The sequence below is a fragment of the Chrysemys picta genome, chromosome 1, assembly GCF_011386835.1.
Source record: "Chrysemys picta bellii isolate R12L10 chromosome 1, ASM1138683v2, whole genome shotgun sequence".
In the NCBI taxonomy this organism is placed as follows: Eukaryota; Metazoa; Chordata; order Testudines; family Emydidae; genus Chrysemys; species Chrysemys picta.
The window spans coordinates 236,265,473-236,287,389 of NC_088791.1; the positions used below are offsets into that span (position 1 = coordinate 236,265,473).

At 38.4% G+C, this 21,917-nt stretch overlaps 1 protein-coding gene across 42 annotated transcripts in view; it reads right to left on the bottom strand.

The window, feature by feature from the left end:
* The window catches only part of INPP4A (inositol polyphosphate-4-phosphatase type I A), a 192,388-nt gene that overhangs the window by 4,637 nt on the left and 165,834 nt on the right, over positions 1 to 21,917 (bottom strand). For 31 of the 42 annotated variants that reach the window (XM_065591524.1, XM_065591510.1, XM_065591476.1 and 28 more), the window contains 8 exons: positions 20,523 to 20,695; positions 15,946 to 16,069; positions 14,956 to 15,082; positions 13,247 to 13,387; positions 12,575 to 12,672; positions 9,039 to 9,151; positions 8,243 to 8,397; positions 4,606 to 4,811 (listed from right to left, as the gene is read on the bottom strand). In XM_065591524.1, coding sequence (XP_065447596.1) covers positions 4,631 to 4,811; positions 8,243 to 8,397; positions 9,039 to 9,151; positions 12,575 to 12,672; positions 13,247 to 13,387; positions 14,956 to 15,082; positions 15,946 to 16,069; positions 20,523 to 20,695 — 1,112 coding nt within the window. In that variant the 3' untranslated portion in view covers positions 4,606 to 4,630. Of the gene's footprint in view, positions 1 to 4,605; positions 4,812 to 8,242; positions 8,398 to 9,038; positions 9,152 to 12,574; positions 12,673 to 13,246; positions 13,388 to 14,955; positions 15,083 to 15,945; positions 16,070 to 20,522; positions 20,696 to 21,917 lie in introns of those variants that run through there. The other 11 variants (XM_065591531.1, XM_065591528.1, XM_065591506.1 and 8 more) reach the window with 1 other exon arrangement.

Below are 21,917 nucleotides of genomic sequence, written 5' to 3' on the forward strand. Positions count from 1 at the left end.
TTAAAAGGTTGCTTTGGGGTTTGTTTACCTTTAAAAATCTTCTTCCAACATTGGCTTATGCTCATTGCTGGGCTTGTTTGATTTTGATTAATTAAATTCGTTGTAATTTTATTATTTCTTGACTATTTTAAATGCATTTAGTATTCTTAAGTTTGTCGCCTAAAGCCACTCTATTTAAAGTTTGAGGATTGCCTACTACAAATGTGAAGCAACTATTTTTTATAGTATGGATCCCAATATGTACATTACACCATTACTTTGTGTGTGTACAAAATGCTGCAAAAGTTGTTACAGCCAATTAAGTGAGTGAGATATATTGTGAAAATTTCTTGAATATATTTTCATGTCATGGACTTGAATTGCTTCAAAGGAGCCATTAAAATACACTTCCATAAAGGATTTGCTTTCATTTTCTCGGACAATTTTTTTTAATTGTAATTAAAACATTAAGTTTAATTGTGCAATGGTCGATATTATTATGTTCACCACTTTTACAAGACTAGGATACATTTTATACAAAGTATGCCTTGTGAAATCAGTTGAAAACTCATAATTTGCTGAACATTATTGTTTGCTGATCATTATTGTCCTGGTAAAATGTGTGTATCAACATTGTATGTGAAGTTATAAGATTTGGCTGTATAGCATTGTTATACATGTTCCAAGGTTAAGAAAAGCAGGCTCAAAAAAGTTTTTCAGAGACAAAGACACACTGACACCCCAGCCAGGTGTTAAAGAGCTATCACCTGCTTAAGCAGTCATTCTTCAGCAATGGGAAGGTGTGAATAAGAAATTTACATTCCATCACAGGGATGAGTCAGATCTCATGTCCACAAGAGACTACTTGTCACCTGCACTCCAGCTGGGGGCAATCCTCAAAGAGGAGAGGGTGGTATAAGAATGAGAGACTGTGGCCTCCCATTTACCTCTCTCCTCCTTCATCTCTGCTCATAACATCAACCATTCTCAAAGAACTGAACTAAGGGGGCAGCGTCTCAGGCTGAAAGGAGACCCAGCCTGTGAAATTTAGTGCAGCGTATGGTGAGACAAAACCTTTTGCTTTTAAGTTCACTTAGCTTGTTAAGTTAGGCATTAGCTTGCATTTTACTCTTATTTTATTTTGTAACCAATCCTGACTTTTATGCATCATCACTTGTAATCACTTAAAAACTATCTTTCTGTAGTTAATAAACTTATCTTATTGTTTTATCTTAACCAGTGTGTTTGGATTACAGTGTGTGCGAAACTCCATTTGGGATAACCAGGGTGGTACATTATCATTTTCCTTTGATGAAATGAGACTTCCTATGAGCTTGTACAGAAGGCTACTGAGCAGTACAAGATGCACATTTCTGGAGGAACAAGGCTGGGACTAAGAATTTGTGGGTGTTGCCCTATATGTAATTCATGAATGACTGGTCAGAGTGCTCATGTAATTTATCTGGGAGTGATTTTGAATACTGACAGCTGGGTGAGCAGACCAGGAGTGGATGTTCTGACAGCAAAGAAGGATAAAAGACACCCCAGGCTAGAGAATTAAGCTGTTCGACAGTCCAGATTGTACCCTGGGTAATGTCACAAAGGGACAGTAGCATGGGACACAAACCAGAAAGTTAGGGTATTCAATGGTAAGTTTAGCACTGTTCAGAATTCATCCCATCATGACTAGTTATTGCACGTCTGAAGTGAGTCATAGTGATGGTGCTGCAAGGGCTTTTTTCCCCTCCTGTGAATGTGAAGACAAGATATAATGTGCCATCACATATCTTCTGTGCCAGATTTTTTAGCTGCTATATACCATCAACTTCAATGGAACTATGTCAGTTTATACCAGCTGAGGACATGGCTTACTGTTTGACTGGAAACAATGGTGACCAGAAATATTAATTCACGAGTCACATTTTCTTACGTGACCTAATAGTGAACATAAATCCTTATTTCACACTGAGATTCCTAGACACAACTGAATGAGTTGGTAACAGATACTACACCAACTTCCTTAATTTTATTAGCTTTAGTCCTACTTTTAATATTATCTTAAATATGATCTAAAATATATTTTGATATGTGACCGCAAAGGCATAACAATAATTGTTATTTTTACCTTAAATGTAGGGGTTATGTTTGCCTTAAATTAATTAAAATATATCGCACCTTAACCCTAGTACCTGTCAACATTTAATTAAATGAATGTGAAACCTCCTGCCCAAAGGTAACCAGCTTAATTATAAAGGTACAGTATTGCTCCTTCATGCCACCACCCAAAGTTACTAAAAGGTGTTCTAAAATGCAAAGAATGGAGATCTTGTGCTGCTTAATACATCTCAACTAATGGCACTTATGTTTATTACACTGTCATTGATATGACATAACAGCCATCTCCTCATTAGAGATCCTTCGCAAGGGTTCGGATCGAGCAAGGTGTCAAGTAGTCCTATGAAGTGCTGAGCTTCCTCAACTGAGCATCCGCTGAGTATATTGGGAGTTCAGGCACTTGGCACTGTGCAAGACTGAGACTTTAGTGAAGAACCAGAATCTTAACTTAATTATGTGATAGTTTTTGTGAAGAATTAGTTTCTTCTGGTCGAGGCATGTTGGCAGCATGCACTAAGCTTTTCAGCTCTGGAGACCTGAGTTTAAATATAGGCTAGGTCACAAAGGATGAAATCTAGGCACAAAGAAATGAAATTGAATTAAGCAGGCCTAGGGTTTCACCCAAAGTGAGACTAATCAGCTTCTTAAATTAGAGTTCAATCTTGCAAGATGATGAGCATGTTGGTCCCAGTCCAGCAAAGCATTTAAACATGCTTAATTTTAAGCACATGAATATTCCCACTGACTTCTATGGGGCTAGTCATGTTCAAAGTTAAGCACATACTTGTTAGATTGGGCTAGTGTGCTTAGCATTTTGCTGGATCAAGGCCTTTGTCCGTACTGGATACTTATTCACATAATAAAAACACAGAATTTGGCACAAAAGGCAGGCTGTTCAGGGGACAAATAAGGCTGGAATCAGAAGTGTGTGAAGATCAGGACTGAGATGCAGTGGCAGAGTAATTTACACCTGCCACCAATCAGCTTTGTATTTTCCATTGCTGGCGTGCCATGGTTTCAATTTCATCAGCAATAAGCTTTCCCAAACTCACTCCAGTTTTTTTTTTTTTTTTATAAAAATGAAATATAAATTTAAATAGATTCACCTTTAAAAAAAAAAAAAAGGTAAGAGGGTATTTGGGATGAGGGAGGGGATGGAAATCAGGAGACATTGTATTGTACAATCTGATTTGGTGAAGACAAGAAAATATAGCCATGTACTTTCTGATTTATTTATAACAGGAAATTAAACATTTCCTGAATTTAAGAGTCTATTCTAACCTCAAAATTACATAGCTGCTTTTTCATCTTGCATTATTACTGGTCAGAAATGCTTCTAAAAAACAACAAAATGAATATAACAGTTACAGCTATATAGGCTTTCTGAATGCTGCTATTTGCCTATTTGAGCTAATTATAATAATGATAGAAATTACATATTAACTCACTGTCATCTATTTACCTACCTAGGTCCTTATGTGGCTCCCATAACCATAATATCTGTGCACATAGCAAATATTAAAGAATAGAAATAACAATAATATTTTGTCTATTGTCACTGCACAAAACCCAAATGCTTTGGCTTTGTAGTTCAGTGTAACCATGCTAAGGGAGCTAACTAATATACCTCTTTTCTTGTCTGGTATATTAAAATGTCAACATAATTAATTTATAAGTTATTATCCTGATTCAGAATTCTCTTTTTTATTATTTAAAAATGGAGCATCTTTTCCCAAGGAGGAATAAATGGACAATGAATCACTATCAGTCTATTTTTACTACATACTCTCCTTTTCTGAGAGTCATTCACTTAAATAGGCTACAAAAATGTATACCTGTAAACATAATGGAATAATATTGCATGCAGTACACTGCAATTCAAGGGGTTTTTTTTTGAGCGGGTACAGTATATGCTATTGAAATAAATTTAAACGAGAAAGGAACAAGATTATGGGTTCTGGAAACTGTTTACTACTGTAATTTAGCGATTATGCTTTGAAATGGAAGTAGAAAGTGTCAGATTTGTTTATCTAGTTACATCTGTTATAAACCCCACCTATTTATTTTAAATTTTTCTCTTCATATCTCATAAAAATGAAAGGCAAGGTTAGCATACACTTAAAGATTATACAAAAAGATACAAATTCTTTCAGACAGAGTTCCTTTCTCTGGAATACATGAAACAAGTAACACAAAACTGTATATATGAGAGAGACTCTTAGATCTGAATGTAAGAGAAATATTTGGTAAGAGAAACTGATCTTCAGGCCAGCTAAAGTAACGAGGTAACAGCCAACTTCAGACTATGTTACAAGCACTGAAAGCATAACAGTGGTTTAAACTTTCAATACAATTCCTCTTGATAAAATAATTTGATGTATATTTACAGTTTAGTACAATATAAACGTAAAATTGTAAGGCATAATAATAATTCTTGGCAGACATTGCTATGACACATTCCTTTGTCCAGCAGGTATCAGGTGGCAATACATATTTAAGCACTTTTATCTATTTTTGTTTTTTTTTAAGCTTGTCTTCATTTGCAACGTAATCGGGCCACCAGGTATGCTACGCTCAGAAACAGCCACACAATCAGTAAATTGGGGCTCAGAGCTAGTAAAGGAAAAGAGTAGAGGAGGCTGGCGTCTAGCCCGAAATCTCGGATGGGCACCAAGCCACTCAAGTTCTTCTGGGTGACTACCTCCCGTGTTCCAATGCTGTGAAAAGGAAGAAGTTTGGGAGAAGGGAAAATAAAACAGAAAGGAAGGCAGACATGCAACAAATGTATCAAAAGAGATGGGAAAACAAGGTGACCAAGAAGTGAAATGAAAAACATGGAAGAAGCCACAACAAAATCAAAACATGGAGTAAAGGAAGAGTGGAGTAATGCCAAAAAAATCACCACAATTACAGATAAAAGGAGAGAGAAAGAGAATAAAAAGAGAAAAATAAATACTGTAGTCTACTGAAAAGAAATACATGTAGGTTGAACAAGAATGGTTTTCCATGTTCATTCTCTCAATTGGCCAAGCAATATTCCATGCTGCCCTGCCATGCTTCCACATGCTGCAAAGAAATGGAGCTTAGAAAAGCAACCTGAACATGAATAACCATTGTAGTATTTGACCCTTTCAAACATGCTTCAATGTGAGTTGCAGTGAACTAATTCAACAGCCTCTGATCTGTCTGTTACAATGCAACAGACCAGATATTGTGCTTCAAAATGAATTCTACTTGTTCTCAAAATGCTTTTCAAAACACACATTTGGGCAGTGTTTGATTTATGCAACTGCGGACATGGGCAGTGGGGGAATCCCCAGATCTCAGAATAATCGTCTCAAAATGGATCCTCACTGCCCAGACTGTTTTTGAGCAAAGAGGGCCAACAGCAGAGAACACCTGTCCAAGTTAGCTGAGGTTTCTCAGCCCAGCTCTTCATTTTGGATCACTATTCTGTTCTTACTACTGTCCTTTTCAATGCGCAAAGCCACAAACACCTGCAATTTTGGGGCCTAATCTTGTGAGTAACAAGTGCCTCTGTGCAAGGTGCTGAGCAACCTCAACTCTCTTTGGCAGCTAGAAACTTCCTGGAGGTCCCTCAGGTAAGCAGGAATGAGGTGGACAGAGGAATATCTCTGTGTCCGCCCAACCCTTGGAAAGAGAGTAGGCATAGAAACATGCCCAAAGCAACTTTCCCCTGCATGGCCTGCTGCTGGTGAAGAATGGTGGTGGACTGAGGAGGAGTGTATATGTGAAGTTAGGGTACGAAAAGGTGAACATATTTGGGATAAGTGGGTGGGAATCAATATGTATTGGGGGCAAAATAAATGGAGGGAGAATGCTGGGGAGTAGGGGAGGCAGTGAACGGAGAGCTAGAACTGAATGGAAAATGTGATCAGTGTCAGAGAGAGAGATTAGACTGAATGGGTTGGGTGAGGGACAAGGCAAAGCTTTTTGATCTTGGAATGAGAGGAAAAGAAACAGAATATGAGGAAGGAGAGAGAGAAAACAACATGAGGGTAAAGAAGAAGGAAGGAGGGAAGAAGAAGCACTGAAAGTGACAGGAAGACGTACATCAAGGTTGAAAACCAGAGAACGGAAAATGAAGAGAAGGATGGGAAAGGGAAAAGAAAAAGAAAGAACGAAAGCACAGGAGACGTAGAGCTTGTCTACACTTGAAATGCTACAGCGGCATGGCTGCACCACTGCAGTTGCGCCACTGTAGCACTTAGCGTAAACGCTACCTACGCTGACAGGAGGGGTTCTCCTGTCGGCCTAGGTAATCCACTGCCCCGAGAGGCAGTAGCTAGGTTGACAGAAAAATTCTTCCATCGATTTAGCGCTGCCTATACTGGGGATTAGGTCAGTTTAACTACACCACTCATGGATGTGGATTTTTCACTTCTCCGAGCAACAAAATTAAGTTGACAATTTTCTAGGGAAGATCAGGCCATAGCAAGTCACCTCTTTATCAACTCATGTCATATAAAACTGAATACCACTGGCATCCAGGTCAGTTAGACTTATCCCAGGCTCATGCAGACACTCCTAAAGAGCAAAAAATTCTGCATTTGGAACATACTAGATTATGCCTAATAGTATGTGTTTCATTTGACAAAGTGGAATGTTGATAGAGAGAATAACTCTACAAAGGAAAGAGAGAAATGGAGGAGGAAAGTTCTTCACTAATCTGGCACTTGAATGTGACCTAAGACTAACTGCAAAATTTTACTTTAAAAACAGATCAATTTCCCTCCATGTTATCCTTTAATGACGGTTAGTACCACTGAAAAGATCCAACTTAGCTACACTAAAAAGGAATTATACTGCTGACGGAGATTAGATCCAAATACCTTGGATGACAGTCAGACTTCGGATCTGGAGGTGTCTGGCTTTATTGGCCTTTTGTTTGCTATTGTGTACAGAATTTCTGCCATATAGTACTTTGTAACTTTTTTACTACTTAAGGTGCTGTGTCAAGATACCTCAGCTTCTAACATCAAGGGATAACTTGTCTCTAAATGCACAGGTTTCATACATAGCATGAATGAGTCCAGTATCACAAAGCCATTAACTAAGTGAGAAAAAGAAAAACTACAGGCAACCAACCAAATCTAGGAGTGAGATCATTTAAAAAACAAAATTTACCAGAGTAAGAGGCTGTAGCTGCTATCATGTAAAGTATTTTCTTGTAGTCAATTGAAGATTAAGAAAGGGTCAAATAGCAAAAACATACAGAAAGGATAAGAGAATTGAACACTTTAGAGAATTTGGTGAGAAGACACACAGTACAGTACGTTCAGTAAGAGTGAATGTCAAAAACAGGACTCAACAGCATTGTTGAACTACATTAATAGAGACTAAAACTGGATTTCTTATCCTTTCTTTTGGTATGTGAAATACGGAGTTTTCCAGCAGTGCTTGAAACAAGGCATTTAACAACAATAAACAAATATTTTTTTTTTTAGTATTTAACTCGGCAAACATGTCTGCTGCTTCAGAATACAGAACATTGTTAAATTGATATGACAACAGAACACTGACAGGTTTTGATGGGGTTTGGTTGCTGTATCATGAAACACTCATAATGACAATTTGCCCAGTGAGCAAACTGTTTCACTGCTAAGGAGTAAGCATAGCAAACCAGTGCAACCTGCAGATGTGTACCTTTCACATAAGAAAGAACAGAGAGGTCATCTCTGAGAAAACCTCCTGATCAAAAACTAAATTAAAAAGATAGCACCATAATGGGAGCCAAGGGAATGTCACAATCATTGTGACTTTCAAGTGGGCATTAGTCTTCTATGCTCAACTGGTAGTTTAGCACTGACAGTCTGTTTGAAAGGTCTCTCTTATGTGCTTCTCTGAACACTTCCAATACATTGTTGAAAACTAAGGTTACAAATGGTTTCTTGCCCCTTAAAGAGCACCTTGTGCAAATTTGGCAATAATCAGTTTTACTTTGCACAGGTCAAGGAATTTAAGATTGAAAGAGAGAGGATCTGACAGCCAGCTATAGTCTGAGGGGTTTATTTTACTTTATTTTTTGATGGAACTGATCCTTTCCCAAAAAGAGACAACCACTCATCTGCAGTTTACATGGATCCTGAATTAGGAATAAGTGACTAGTGAGCAGTCCAACTCTTACCTCCTCATGCACTCCAGTGCCTGGGTGAAGACCTGAGGAGCCATTCCATGTTCATGCTGCAGGATCAAACATTGCTCTAGGGTCACTGACATGGCTGTCCTGTCCTTGGCACTTTTACAACTTGTAAATCGAACACCGTTTAGTCTCCGGCATATCTAGAAGTGGGATATACAATTCATCATTTCTTCTTTGTGGGAAACACTCTGGCTAAGAGAACACACTTATTTTCCCTCTCCCGAAGCCCCCTTGTAATACAAATTGCATTTTGCATCAGCTCACACTTTAGATCTTTGATGTCAAAAGTATTAGTATTAGAGGCAGCGTGATGGAACCACTGTACCTTTAGTTACTGGTGTTGTGCGAAAAAAATATTTTGGAAAGACATTTCACCAAGATGATAATAAGATTTGTCTTTAATTTTGCACAGAGCTTTTAGATAGTGTTTTACATTTTTAATCTAGTGATTTCTGACATCTGCTTGTCAGACTGGTCTCTATTATTCTATAGGCCAGAGGAGAATGGTGCAAGAGTCCATGTAGAAAGACATCTTCCGACCCTTCCACCAAAACACCCTCTAACATCCGTGTGAAGAATTTATTGGATTTAAAAGTGGATACTTTCCTTTCCGACCTTAGAGACTTGAGGTAGGGGACACTTAAAAATCTACTTGCAAGACAACTGGGAAATTTGGAAATATGGGTTACAAAAATAAACTTGAAAGAAGAAAGGGGAGTATATACTGTACATGTACAAAAAAAGACAATCAGAGCGTGGCAATAATCAGAATGATAAATACCTCAGCAGCTTGCCAAAGAATATCAACATTCTTATTTTTTCTTGCATGTACATTCTGTCCCAGAAACCTTAACAGTTCAGGCAGGCACGTCTGACTACGAGATCGAGGTAGGCCTACAAAATAAAAACAACTCCTACTCGTTAGTGGCCATTGATTACACAACTATAACTTCTCAGGGCCGAGCTGAACTGTTACATGTACCAGCTAGAACCTCAGCCATGTTCTCTTCAACTCATCAGAGCTTTGCAACTCTGAAATACTTAGCACTATTAACAACCCAAATTAAAGCTTCATTTAAAGCTAAACTAAACTGCATATATATATTCACAGAATTTCAGTCTCCGGGAAATCAGAATCCGAGTGCAAAGTAATCACACAGGAAAAACAGGATGGTTTTACTATCCTATATGTTGGGTGTCATATTTCCCTCCTCAAGAGGCCATAGCGGATTGCACCGGTTCCTGCAAGAATTCTGGAAATCTCATTTTACATTCTGCCCTCCCTTCAATGTCCAACATCACAGTATCCACAAACTTTCAAATTCCTGTCAGCCTCACTCAGCTGGTCAGAGAAGCCTTCACTGAGTGACGCGAGGCATTCTCCCTGCAGGACTCAGCATTCTGTGGATTGTTTATTAGTACTGAACTCAAATTAATTAAGGTCTTTGATTAGACTCCTACTGAAGGAAACAGACAGCCCTTCAAAATGCCATGGAAATTTCAATAGTCACCTCTATTCATAATCCAAGCATTATATATCATTTAGTACATAAGTATCAAGGTCCTGTACAGCAATTATTACATAATTGTACACATAGTACGCATCCTAAAGCTGCATCTGGATAAATGAGGTGATTTATACTGTTAGAGAATTATTATCTGACAAAATAAACATGCTGTGAACCATGTGATTCAGTTTTTGGACCACGTCTCTTCTCTCAGATGGTACCAAGGCACCAGCAAGCGGTGAGAATAGCTATTCCTAATGGTCTGCCCTGCTGGCTCCCTACACAGAGAGACTGCCTGCTGTGGGGAGGGTGTACAGGCTGCCATTCCAAATGTTTCTCAACAGGCCAAGAGGATAAAATGGAGGAGAAACACACTTCATATCCTCTCTCCAACCAGGAGTAATTCATGCTTCAGAAATCCTGAGGTGCTTAGATCCTACAAGTCTGGAGGGTCCTGCAAGAAGTTTCTTCTGACAATAGGAGAAAAGCAGAGAAGTTGCTTTTGGGACGCATTTACCCTGCTTGACTCCTCCTGAGTCTCCATTTAAGTGATCTTGTAGCTCCCAGAGCACTCCTTCCCTTGAACAAAGGACCAGCAGTTTCCCCAATAGACTCGTCCTTTGCACTTACGTAGTTGCTGATACCAACCATCTGCTTTGCAGCCCCACGCCAGCTGGGAAAATTGTTAGACACTCTCCTTGCTCTGCCTGAGCTGGGCATGGGCTCATGGAGAATAGTGCCTGTTTCAGCTTGTAACCCTGCTCAAATACTACCACTATGTGCTTGGAACAGAAGCAGAAAGAGAACTGCCCTCACTTCCTTCCCTCCTGTAAGCATACATCTGGTTTTACCCCAGCTTTTCATAGGATGTCCCAGAAACTTCTTTTGAGGCACCTGAAATTTCCCAATTTTTCACATCACTAATCAGAGTATCTGGTTAATATATAATCACAAAACAGTTGTTCAAGATGTATTGTAATACCAAGCAGATTTTATTCCTGGTAAACACAGAGCAAACAGTCCAGTGGCAGGATATCCAGTGTGATGAATAGTACTTGGAGTGAAGAGAAAAGCCAAATGGGTATAGACACTATCAAAGCTGTTCTTTTGCTCAGATTGCATATTAGTGACACTTTTTCAATGTTTCAAGATAAACTTACTCAGAACATTAAGTTACTGTAAGAAAGCTTCTAGCGCAGAAAATATGTACATGATGGTATTGAGGTAGAAGTTGGAAGAATGGCACCAGACCCCACTTTTTACAATAAGATGTAATTTTGTCATTTGAATGACTATTTCACCATGCTAAAGACACTATCACAGAGGTGTCCCAGGGTTTTAATTCTGAAAGTATCATACCTCCTTCCAGCCCTACAAAGGACACAAACAAGAGAGGTGTGGGAGAGGAGAGAACACTCTGAAGGTAAGGGGAGGAACAATGAAAAAAAGATGGAGCTGCAGTGAGTGTTAGAAAGAGACTAGGGAAGATCAGAAGAAGATAAAGACTGGTGGACAAGATGACAGGACTTGTTCTGTTCTTTCTAGCTTAGCTGGTCTCGCAGGGGGAGGAAAACAGACTGCAGGATAAGGAATGTTCAGGAAAGAGAGAGTGAGCTAGCAAAGCAGGAGACAGAATTAAATGAGCTAAGGGAGAGAGAAGGGAGAGGAGTGAACAAAACAGAGAGGACGGAATTGGAGAGGGAAGAAAAAATGACTTGAATGACTCCTCATACAAAGAAGAAAATAAAGAAGAATGAAGAGAGAGAAGAAAAACAGGACATTGAAAGTTAATTATTTTTTATTATTTAACATGTGGCACCAAAATATTACATTAAAATAAAATGTACCTTTTGTAGGTGAAGTCTTCACAGAATGTGATTACACAGGATTAATGGGAACTTGGAGACTGGGGGCCAGATTCTGTTCTCAGCTGCACCAGGATAAATCCAGTATAACTGAGAATGCAATCTGGCCCAACTGTGATTAAAAAGATGGGCAGTGTCCCATGTTCCTCTGTGCGAGGGAGGAAGGGGACAACATGCCTTAGTTTGGGGAAGGAGGGATCTCCCTAGCATTGTTACTGGCCTTTCGAATGCTTATGTATTTGTTTTGTGTGTATGTGTCTGATGCAAATCCCATAAACATGGTTTGGAGCCCAATGGTTTTTGTATATGAGGAAAGGTTGTGATTTCAAAGTTGTGCCAACTGACTTCTATCTTATTTTATGGTTCCATGTATATATACTTATACTCCTGCCTCCAGATAAAAGAATAAGAAAAACGTACAAGAAGTTTGCCCTCATACGGCGTGGAATTGTGACTTGCAGCCTCAATACCTGCTCTAGCAAATGGTTCTCCACCCTTTGAAGCAACCTCACTGGCTACAAATGCTACCATTTCACAGGAGCTTAAAAGGAAAGACAGGAGGAATGGTGTGTGTACAGGGTGTGGTGTCTTGATCTCACAACAGACCACCATGCATGTGGAGAATACTACCATAGTAGCAGGCAGAGTTTCTGCCATGGTACCAACTGTGAAAATATTCACTTGTCTAATTTTCCCCCAGCGGTCATACATTTTATAAGTAAATATATCACTCATAGAAGGATAAAAGTTCAATCAGAGTGAGCCGCAAATAATTTTATATAATGCTATTTAACTCTGAAATTGCAACACAGAGTTTCATTGCTGCTCTGGTGCCATTGATACTGGAGTAGTTTCAACATTTAAACAATTAATTTGATACAAACTAGACAGCTATTTAAATGAAAAATACTAGATTTATCTGCTATAAGTTACTGAGTACTTACAATCATCAGGCAAAACTTCCTTGAACTGCTCAAAATAGGAATTCAACCGAACTAAACTCTCCATGTTAATTATTTCTTGTAACGAGGTGTCTCCAAACCTTTAAAGATGAGAAAAGGGCACAACATTAGCCCAGAGATACCTTTATTCCCTTTTTTCCCCCCTGACATTTAAGCGTGAGATGGTGACTTAAAGATTCAACCTGTAACATTCCTGAAAGTTCAATCCTCTACTCAGATAGTGAGGAGTGCAGTATAAAAAGCTAAAGAGATTTATTCCAGGAATAAAATTATATGTAGGTGCATACACACACACTCAGGCTATGGCAATTATACTTAAAATCTTGGTTTCTCTATCTTTCAATATTAAAAGCCCATTTATTTGGAAATTTCAAGTTAATTTGGTTTGGGAAAATACCATCTGAAACTTTTGCTGAAAACTTTTGCCCTGTTGTCTTGCCAGAGACAGGTAAAAGGGGTACAAAACAGCAATGAGCAGGACTAAGGAGGAGGCTGTAGTCACTGATCCAAAGATATGTGCCTTTATTTATCCAGCATTTATTTTCTTTTATAACAAGAAAGCAAGGTATTCCATCATCGCAGAAATGTATTTCCAGCAGGATAAAAGGTTATCTCACATCGTTTAAGCTTGAATTTTTGTGATTGGATATGTACCTCTCTGCTAGGGTTTGCTGCTCATTGATTCCCACGTTGAAAAGAACAGGCTGAACTCTCAGTAGCATGCCGCTCTGAATCTCCCGGGGCAACGAATCAAACAAGGCGCTTGGCAAAGGAATCCTCACATTAAATCCATCACTTCAAACAAACAAACGGAAAATATTACAACTAAGACATTTGCTTACTGATCTGTATTTTTAAAAATGTGACATTTCTTTTTGCAAAGAATAATAGCTGAACATACAGCAAATTATTAATAGGGTATCAGAGACATGCTAATGCTTTTAAGCTTCGTACTGGTCAGAAAAGAAAGCAATTTAAAAACTGCAGCACTCAGCTTACGTCTGGATGTGTTTACCTTTTGTGTTTTATCTGTTTACCTTGCTGTCAAAAATCAGTTTTCATTTGATTTAGTACTGCCGAGTGCACACAGCTCTGGGAGAACAAGCTGGATTTTAGTGTGCCTCACACATCAACAACAGTCTGGTAACTTTGATTTCAAAATGTTTATTACTGATGATGACAGAAGCAAGAAGAACCCACTTGACTTACAAGCACCAGATTGAATTTGCAGGACTGGCATTTATGGGTTGGAGGGTGGGGTACTTGTAAAATGGGCAATTTGATACAGAGGTCAATGGGAGAACAAATACAGAATTTTTACAGTTATTTTTCTGACCACAATGATACTTTAAAAAGCTTTCAACCACTGTGCTAAGGAGCCTATGAAAATATTACATTAAAAAAGTCAGTCTGTCTTACATTGGATGGAGGGGAAAAGAGTATTGTTTAGGCCAAATTTGCAGTTTTTAGTGGACAGAAGCAGAACACCACAAACAGCAATTTCCCCTCAACATAAAGCTAACACCACAAAAATTACAATTTGGTTTTAGAAATGGTGCTTAATTTTCTGTAGTCTAACTGAAGGTGAAAAGACATGCTCATGTCTACATTTAATGTCCCCAATATCTTGTTTTGCCCTTGTATTGGTTTAAAATCCTGTATTTTCCTTCTCTTATTGGACTAAAAGCACATCAGTTAAAATCTCAACTAAATTGTAAAGAAACTCATTTAGTTCAGCGAGGGTCCTGCCCTTCCCTAGCTAAAGCCCCGATCCTGATCCCAGCTCCCTATGGGCAGATCCCTGCATTCGTGTAAAGTCCTGCTGATTTCAATGAGACTCCGCATGGGTGCAGGGATCTGCTGGTATTGTGCCAGGAGCAGGACTGTGGCCTAACTGACTAGCTGGCAGGTTGAAGTGTCCGATTCAATGGGTTGTTCTGGCAGTGTGAAAGCTTTGCTATTCTCACCAGAATAAAACTGTAACAAATCCTAGTGTATATTGGAAAACAGCCTTTTGTTAATTCAAATAGACTTTTTATTTTTTTAAGGATGAGACTTCAAAAATGCTTGAAACCCTTGTGATTATGAAAAGCCAGGACAACTTAATATTTACACATGATAACAAGTTTGTCGTCTTTCTGGCGTCATCTTGTTATGCACTTTTCAGTTTAGCTGTTTGTAAAATAAAAATTAATCAAGATCAGCTTCAAAATCATTCTATTTAAATGTTGGGATTGTAAAATATATCCAGATATTGGCTGTTTTGCACTTGAGGTTCAAGTATATTTTTATCTTCCCTTCTTCTAGTCCCACTGCCCCCCTTCTCCTCTGTTTAGGTTTTTTTTTTTTATTAATATTATTACCGATTTCCTGTAATGACTGGCAGCATGTCAGCAGATGCATTTGATGTGGCCTGAGTTACTTTAAAGGTTACATTTCTCAAATCCATTATTCCCAAATTCATGTCCTCCAGCATTGCCAGCTCTTCACCTAAATCAAGAAGCGGAAAAGTGGATTGAAGTAATTACTTTCCATGAATAATCAATTTTCTCTTATCCGGTCTCAAATACATACTTGAAATGATTGGGGTTCACCAGCATTATGAAGGAAGTAGGAGACTCTTATCCTTCAACTGGATCTACATGGGTAGCCCCTTGCCTCCATGCTAAAACCCTTTGACATTAATGAGCCTCCCACAAACACAAAGATAAGTAAACGTTGATTTGATTGCAGGACTGGAGTCTTAACTGGCTTTATGAATCTTGGTAAAGATGGAAAACACATCCATGGCCACAATCTTAAAGTATACTTTATGTTCTTTTTCCATTGATAAATAAGGTTAGTAAATGCTTCAGAGGCTGGTCATATCCATAAGCATGATATTCTGTCAATTTGTCATCAGTTCAAAAAGCATTAATTCCATACTGCACAGTAGTATGAGTAGATCTGGATTTATTCATAGTGTCATACTCCTAATACCTCTTCAGTCTCTCTTTCTATTATGTATTTAAGGAGGTTCAAGAAAGTGCAAATTGTATATTTTGCAAGTAGTTCCTCTTAACTTGGTTGGAGTTTAATTCCATTTCTCTTCAGAAAAGAACAAGTATGACCAAGTAACCACAGTCTTATTTTATGAAATATAAATAATTTAAATGAAAGAAATACAAAAGCTTCTATTTCAAGAGCTGAATACATATTTAAACTATAATTTTGTTTTATAGTTCAGTTCAAAATTCTTTTTTGTTGCTGAACTGCAAATTATTCCAAATCCTGCACTCTCATTTTGCAACTGTGGCCTATATTAAGCTGATCTTGTCAATTCATAAATAATGTCCCATGTAGAGTGACTTTACCATATGTGCTCAAAAGGCTTTCAAACTGCGCCAGCAGACCAATGGTGTAGAGCTGCCTTAGGAATCCATCATCATTCAGGCAGTTCCTCAGTTTGATAATGAAACCGCAAATAAGAGCTGTCAGCTACAGAAGAGAAGAAATACAAAAGTAAAATAACTAGAAAACGTGGGTCTCTAATCCAAAATGAAAGCATTGTAGTATCTAAGAGATGCTGTAACAGCTGTCAAACCGATATTCTTTTTCTTTAGAAGTGACACTCCTTCCTCACAGTTAAAGAGAAATATTAATAAAAAATGGGAAATATTTTATTTGATTTACAGGGATTCCTGTTGCCTTCAGGTCTATTAGTTTTGTTCACATGACCAGTTGTATTACAATCTAAGTTTTATTAATTAATCTCCAAGATTTCCTTGGAAAACAATTTCAAATACAGGTGTAAAAGACACAACTAGTTTTAACTCTGAAACTCAGATTTAATATTAATAACAGAAATTATTCCACTGACATTTTAAAAAAAGTTTAAAGGCTACAATGCCTGTTTTTTTAGGCAAACATTTCCCTGTAGTGCTGTGAACCACAGAACACCTGCTGACTTCAGTGGAAACAGCTGGTGCTTAGCACTTCTCAGGATCAGGTCCCAATACTGTGGTGGATCTTAATTCCGTGTTTGTAACCACACAGTAATTTCCAATGCAACTGACCGATGCCACTAACACAGGATTATGATTTCACTGCAGAATTAAGCCGAAGGAAATATGTTTGATTTATGAGGGGGACATTTTTTGTATTCAAAATGCAGATCTTGTTAAGAGCAGCAAGTGGTTTACAGAAATTGCCCCTATTATTAATTGCTTTTTGTATAAAATAGTCTCTGAATTGATCCCCATGTGGAAATCCTTTGGGGATCATTTCACCTGAAAGAAGATGGCTAAGGGCTGTTTGAACTATTTAAACTAGGTAACGGTTACTGTAAAATTAAACTTGATGATTTGAGGTTCTTAGACAAAGTATAACTAGAGCAAAAAGATTTAAAATCATAAGGAATATCTGTAAGGAGAATTTGAGTATGTTTTGTTCTATGGCGTGTAGTGAGTTAGCAGAATGAACCTCCAATTTAGCTGATGTCAAGGAGCACTGATGTGTTTAAGCGAAGACTGTGTGACTATGACAGGGCATAGAATAATCTACTTGCCTACTCACCAATGGCAAGTTGTCAGCTTTCCCTGGTGAATAGGAGGAAAGTAAGTATCAATTACTCAAAATTTAAGCTTTAATTTAAAATATTATGGCACCCAATTGTAGCAAATGCGAACCAATACTCAGACTTCCGAAACTGAACCCTAGAGGAAATATCTACCTGAGTCAGCAGGGAGATTGCTCCAGTACCTGTGCTGCAGCTCCTGCTAAGAGCTATGCCAAGCTGCAGCTGAGTGAAAACTGACTCCCATCAAGTTTTCATTTCTACTATTCAAAACCCCAAGGGCAGTAGTAAAACTAACAATAATCTTGTCGGTGTCATTCTGCTGTTGTTTGGAAAAGCTAGGAGAAACAGCAGAGATGGGCTCTGGAGCTATTCACAGAGGGAGGAGATCCTGGAAAATGGAAGCCTAAGGAGGAGGGCAGAAGGCACAGAGTAGTCAGGAGACTATGGGCAAGTCTACCCGACAATGCTACATTGGCACATCTGCACCGCTGTACCACGTCTGGTGAAGACACACTACGTCAATGGGAGAGCGCTCTCCCATCGGTATAATTACTCCACCTTAGCGAGACACAGAAGCGAGGTCAGTGGGAGATGCTCTCCCGCCAACATAGCACTGGTGTAGACAGCATTTAGGTCAATCTAATTTGCGTTGATCGGGGGGTGACTTTTTCAACCCCTGAGTGATACAAGTTAGATCAACTTAAGCAGTAGCGTAGACGGGCTCTCTCAGGTGTGAGAAGAGAGTGTGAAAGCTCCTTCTGTCTTTCAGCAGACAGACATGTGGGAAGCCATTCAAATTTATCAGACATCTTCTAGTCAGAGGCAGACATGAAAGTCTGAGCCCCCAAGCAGGGCCAGCACTTGAATAGAAATCCAAGCACCCTCACCTTTCCAAGCAGCTGGGGTTGGGAGCTGGACGTCTCTCCAGGGAATTACCCTAAAGCCATGTCTACACTGCAGTCAGAGGTGTGACTGCAGCTCAGCTACACATAACTAGATTAAGCTATAGTGGGTATCTCACTAAAAATAGTAGTGAAGACGTGGCAGCACAGGCTGCAGTGCATACAACGCGAGTGCATGGCCCAGGGGACCCAGAAGGGCTTGTAATAGCCCATGCAGCCATGACTTCACTGCTATTTTTAGCTGTGCTAGCTAGGTAGTGCATGTATGCCTACGCAAACTTCAAATTACACCTTCGACTATGGCATAGACATAGCCTTAGACGTTGTTAGTTCCCTCCTCCTCAAATCCTTCCACTGATATCTGATACATTTTGGAGCCCTGCTTTAAGTAACATATTAAAAATAATATTTGTCAGTTTTGCACCTGATGCAGGCAATAATCTATTGCAGGTCAGGGAGAAATGTTTTGCTGATCATATTTTCTTCTCCCTCCGCCGCTTCTGTTTGTTTGCTTTTTACACAGCAGTGTTATTGCCTTAATTATAGGGCTGTCAAGCAATTAAAAAAATTAATCAGGATTAATCGCACTGTTAAATAATAATAGAATACCATTTATTTAAATATTTTTGGATGTTTTCTACATTTTCAAATATATTGATTTCAATTACAAAACAGAAGACAAAGTATACAGTGCTCACTTTATATTTATTTTTTATTAAAACTATTTGCACTGTAAAGAAACAAAAGAAATAATATTTTTCAATTCACCTAATACAAGTACTGTAGTGCAATCACTTTATCATTAAAGTTGAACTTACAAATGTAGAATTAAGTACAAAAAATAACTGCATTCAAAAATAAAACAATGTAAAATTTTTAGAGTCTGCAAGTCCACTCAGTCCTACATCTTGTTCAGCCAATTGCTTAGACAAACAAGTTTATTTACATTTGGAGGAGATAATATTGCCCGCTTCTTGTTATAATTGTTACTGGAAAGTGAGAACAGGTGTTCTCATGGCACTGTTGTAGCCAGCGTCACAAGATATTTACGTGCCAGATGCGCTAAAGATTCATATGTCCCTTCATGCTTCAACCACCATTCCAGGGGACACGTGTCCATGCTGATCACAGGTTATGCTCGATAACCATCCAAAGCAGTGTGGACCAACGCATATTCATTTTCATTATCTGAGTCAGACGCCACCAGCAGAAGGTTGATGTTCTTTTTTGGTGGTTCGGGTTCTGTAGTTTCCACATCGGAGTGTTGCTCTTTTAAGACTTCTGAAAGCATGCTCCATATCTCGTCCCTCTCAGATTTTGAAAGGCACTTCAGAGTCTTAAACCCTGTGTCAAATGCTGTAGCTATCTTTAGAAATCTCACATTGGTACCTTCTTTGTGTTTTGTCAAATCTGCAGTGGAAGTGTTCTTAAAATGAAAAACATGTGCTGGGTCATCATCCAAGACTACTATAACATGAAATATTTGGCAGAATGCGGGTAAAACAGAGCAGGGGACATACAATTCTCCCCCCCAAGAAATTCAGTCATAAATGTAATTAACACACTTTTTTTTTAATGAGCGTCATCAGCATGGAAGCATGTCCTCTGGAATGGTGGCCAAAGCACGAAGGGGCATACGAATATTTAGCATATCGGGCATGTAAATACCTTGCAATGCCAGCTACAAAAGTGCCATGCAAATGCCTGTTCTCACTTTCTGGTGACATTGTAAATAAGAAGAGGGTAGCATTATTGCCTTTAAATGTAAACAAACTTGTTTGTCTTAGCAATTGGCTGACAAAGAAGTAGGACTGAGTGGACTTGTAGGCACTGAAGTTTTACATTGTTTTGTTTTTGAGTGCAGTTATGTAAGAAAAAAATCTACATTTGTAAATTGCATTTTCACGACAAAGAAATTGAACTACAGTACTTGTATGAGGTGAATTGAAAAATACTATTTCTTTTGTTTATCATTTTACAGTGCAAATATTTGTAATAAAAATAATATACACTTTGATTTCAATGACAATACAGAATACAATATATATGAAAATGTAGAAAAACATCAAAATATTTAATAAATTTAAATTGGTATTCTATTGTTTAACAGTGCGTTTAAAACTGCAATTAATCACGAATTTTTTTTTTAATCACGATTATTTTTTTTAATTAATCGCATGAATTAACTGTGATTAATCCACAACTCTACTAAATTAGCATAATTTTTAAATGAATATACAGGACAGAGATGGCAGGCAATTCATTTTATTGGTAGATACCTATATGCAGTACTATTTTTCCTATGGCTATATCCGAACAGGACGGTGCACAAGAGGGGAGGCTGCATTTGATTTCTACACTGCTATTAAGACGGTAAGTATAATCAGTTCTAACCACATTAATCTCTCAGACTCTTAAAAAACCCACCACAAGTCTAACTGTAATCATATTAGGCAACTTTCTTGCTTACAGTTTGGCAGAAGACAACATCCCTGCGATATTGAAGGCTCAGGCACAGAGCTATTGTAGGAGCGCTATCTTGCATTAACAAAAAGACCATAGCTTTCTTTGCTTTGTCACTCATCATGGCTACACAGTCCGTGAGCGTTGTCAGCAAGGGGTAAAGAGCCTCACTCCATTCACCTGGTTAAAAAAAATTAAAAAGACATTTTAAATACTTTTATTTTGAAAAAGAAAAATGTGTTAAAGTCATTGTCCTAAGAAACTTCTGGCTCAATTTAAAGTTGAACCCTATTTAGCATAGTCTAACAGCAGCTTATTTTTCCTGGCTGGCCCATTTATATCCAGGGCTATTCAGCACCATACTGTAATGTGCTTAAAAGAATTGTTATTACAACAGAACCATAAAGAAGGCTCTCCTGGGTAAGGCTGGGGTGGTAGATATTCTTGAGTATACAATAGCTGCCATATTTGCCTACAGAGAGCAGGCAGCGGACTAACTGATTTATAAAGCACTATTCAAGGGGAGGAAGATAGGAGGAAAGAAAGCCGAATTGTATTCTGTAACAGATACACAGTATAGCTAATTGCTACTAAATTTCTTCTGCCCCTTGGTGTCAAAAAGGCTTCTCCTAAATCTATTTTATCCTTGTGTGGTACTTACATGGCCCCCAGCACCACAGCATCTGAGCACCTCACAATCGTCAATGTATTTATCCTCATAACACCCCTGTGATGTAGGGAAATCCTATTATCCCCATTTTACAGCAAGACTAAGTGATTTCCCTAAGGTCACCCATGAAGCCAGTGACAGAGCAGGGAACTGAACCTAAGTTTCCAGATTCCCATGCTAGTACCCTAACCATTGCACCACCTCTCTAATACTCATGTATCATAAAAAGCCCCAGTAGTTCAGTTTTTCATTATTCTACTTCCTTCCCACCCCCCCACCCCATCTTAATCATCCTCCAGTTTTTTAAGCCCACTTTCATCATTCTGTGAAAAAAGTTAATCGGACACTGTGTCGAAACTTTTTCCATAGTACAAGACAGGGTAGAAAGGTGTTCTGCTTTTGGTCTTTTTTAAAATAGGAATTTAAAAAGGGAAAACTGCTATTTAAATCAGTTTTATTTTCAACATACAGCACAGTCCAAAAATGGAAGTCATACCACCACCAGACTAGCTGGCCGCACCATACAAGGTGATGTACAGATCATAATCATGCAAAAACAGGATCACTTCAGGCCTCTGACAGGAAGCTGTTCAGGACTTCAATTGAAGTCTATGGTTAAGAGCCAACAACAATACAATTTTCCCTGATAACCATCCAAAGAGGGAAGTTATGGAAACTTGCTAACAGAAACATCATAAATGACAAGTCCAGCATTACTGTGCTTTTAAAACC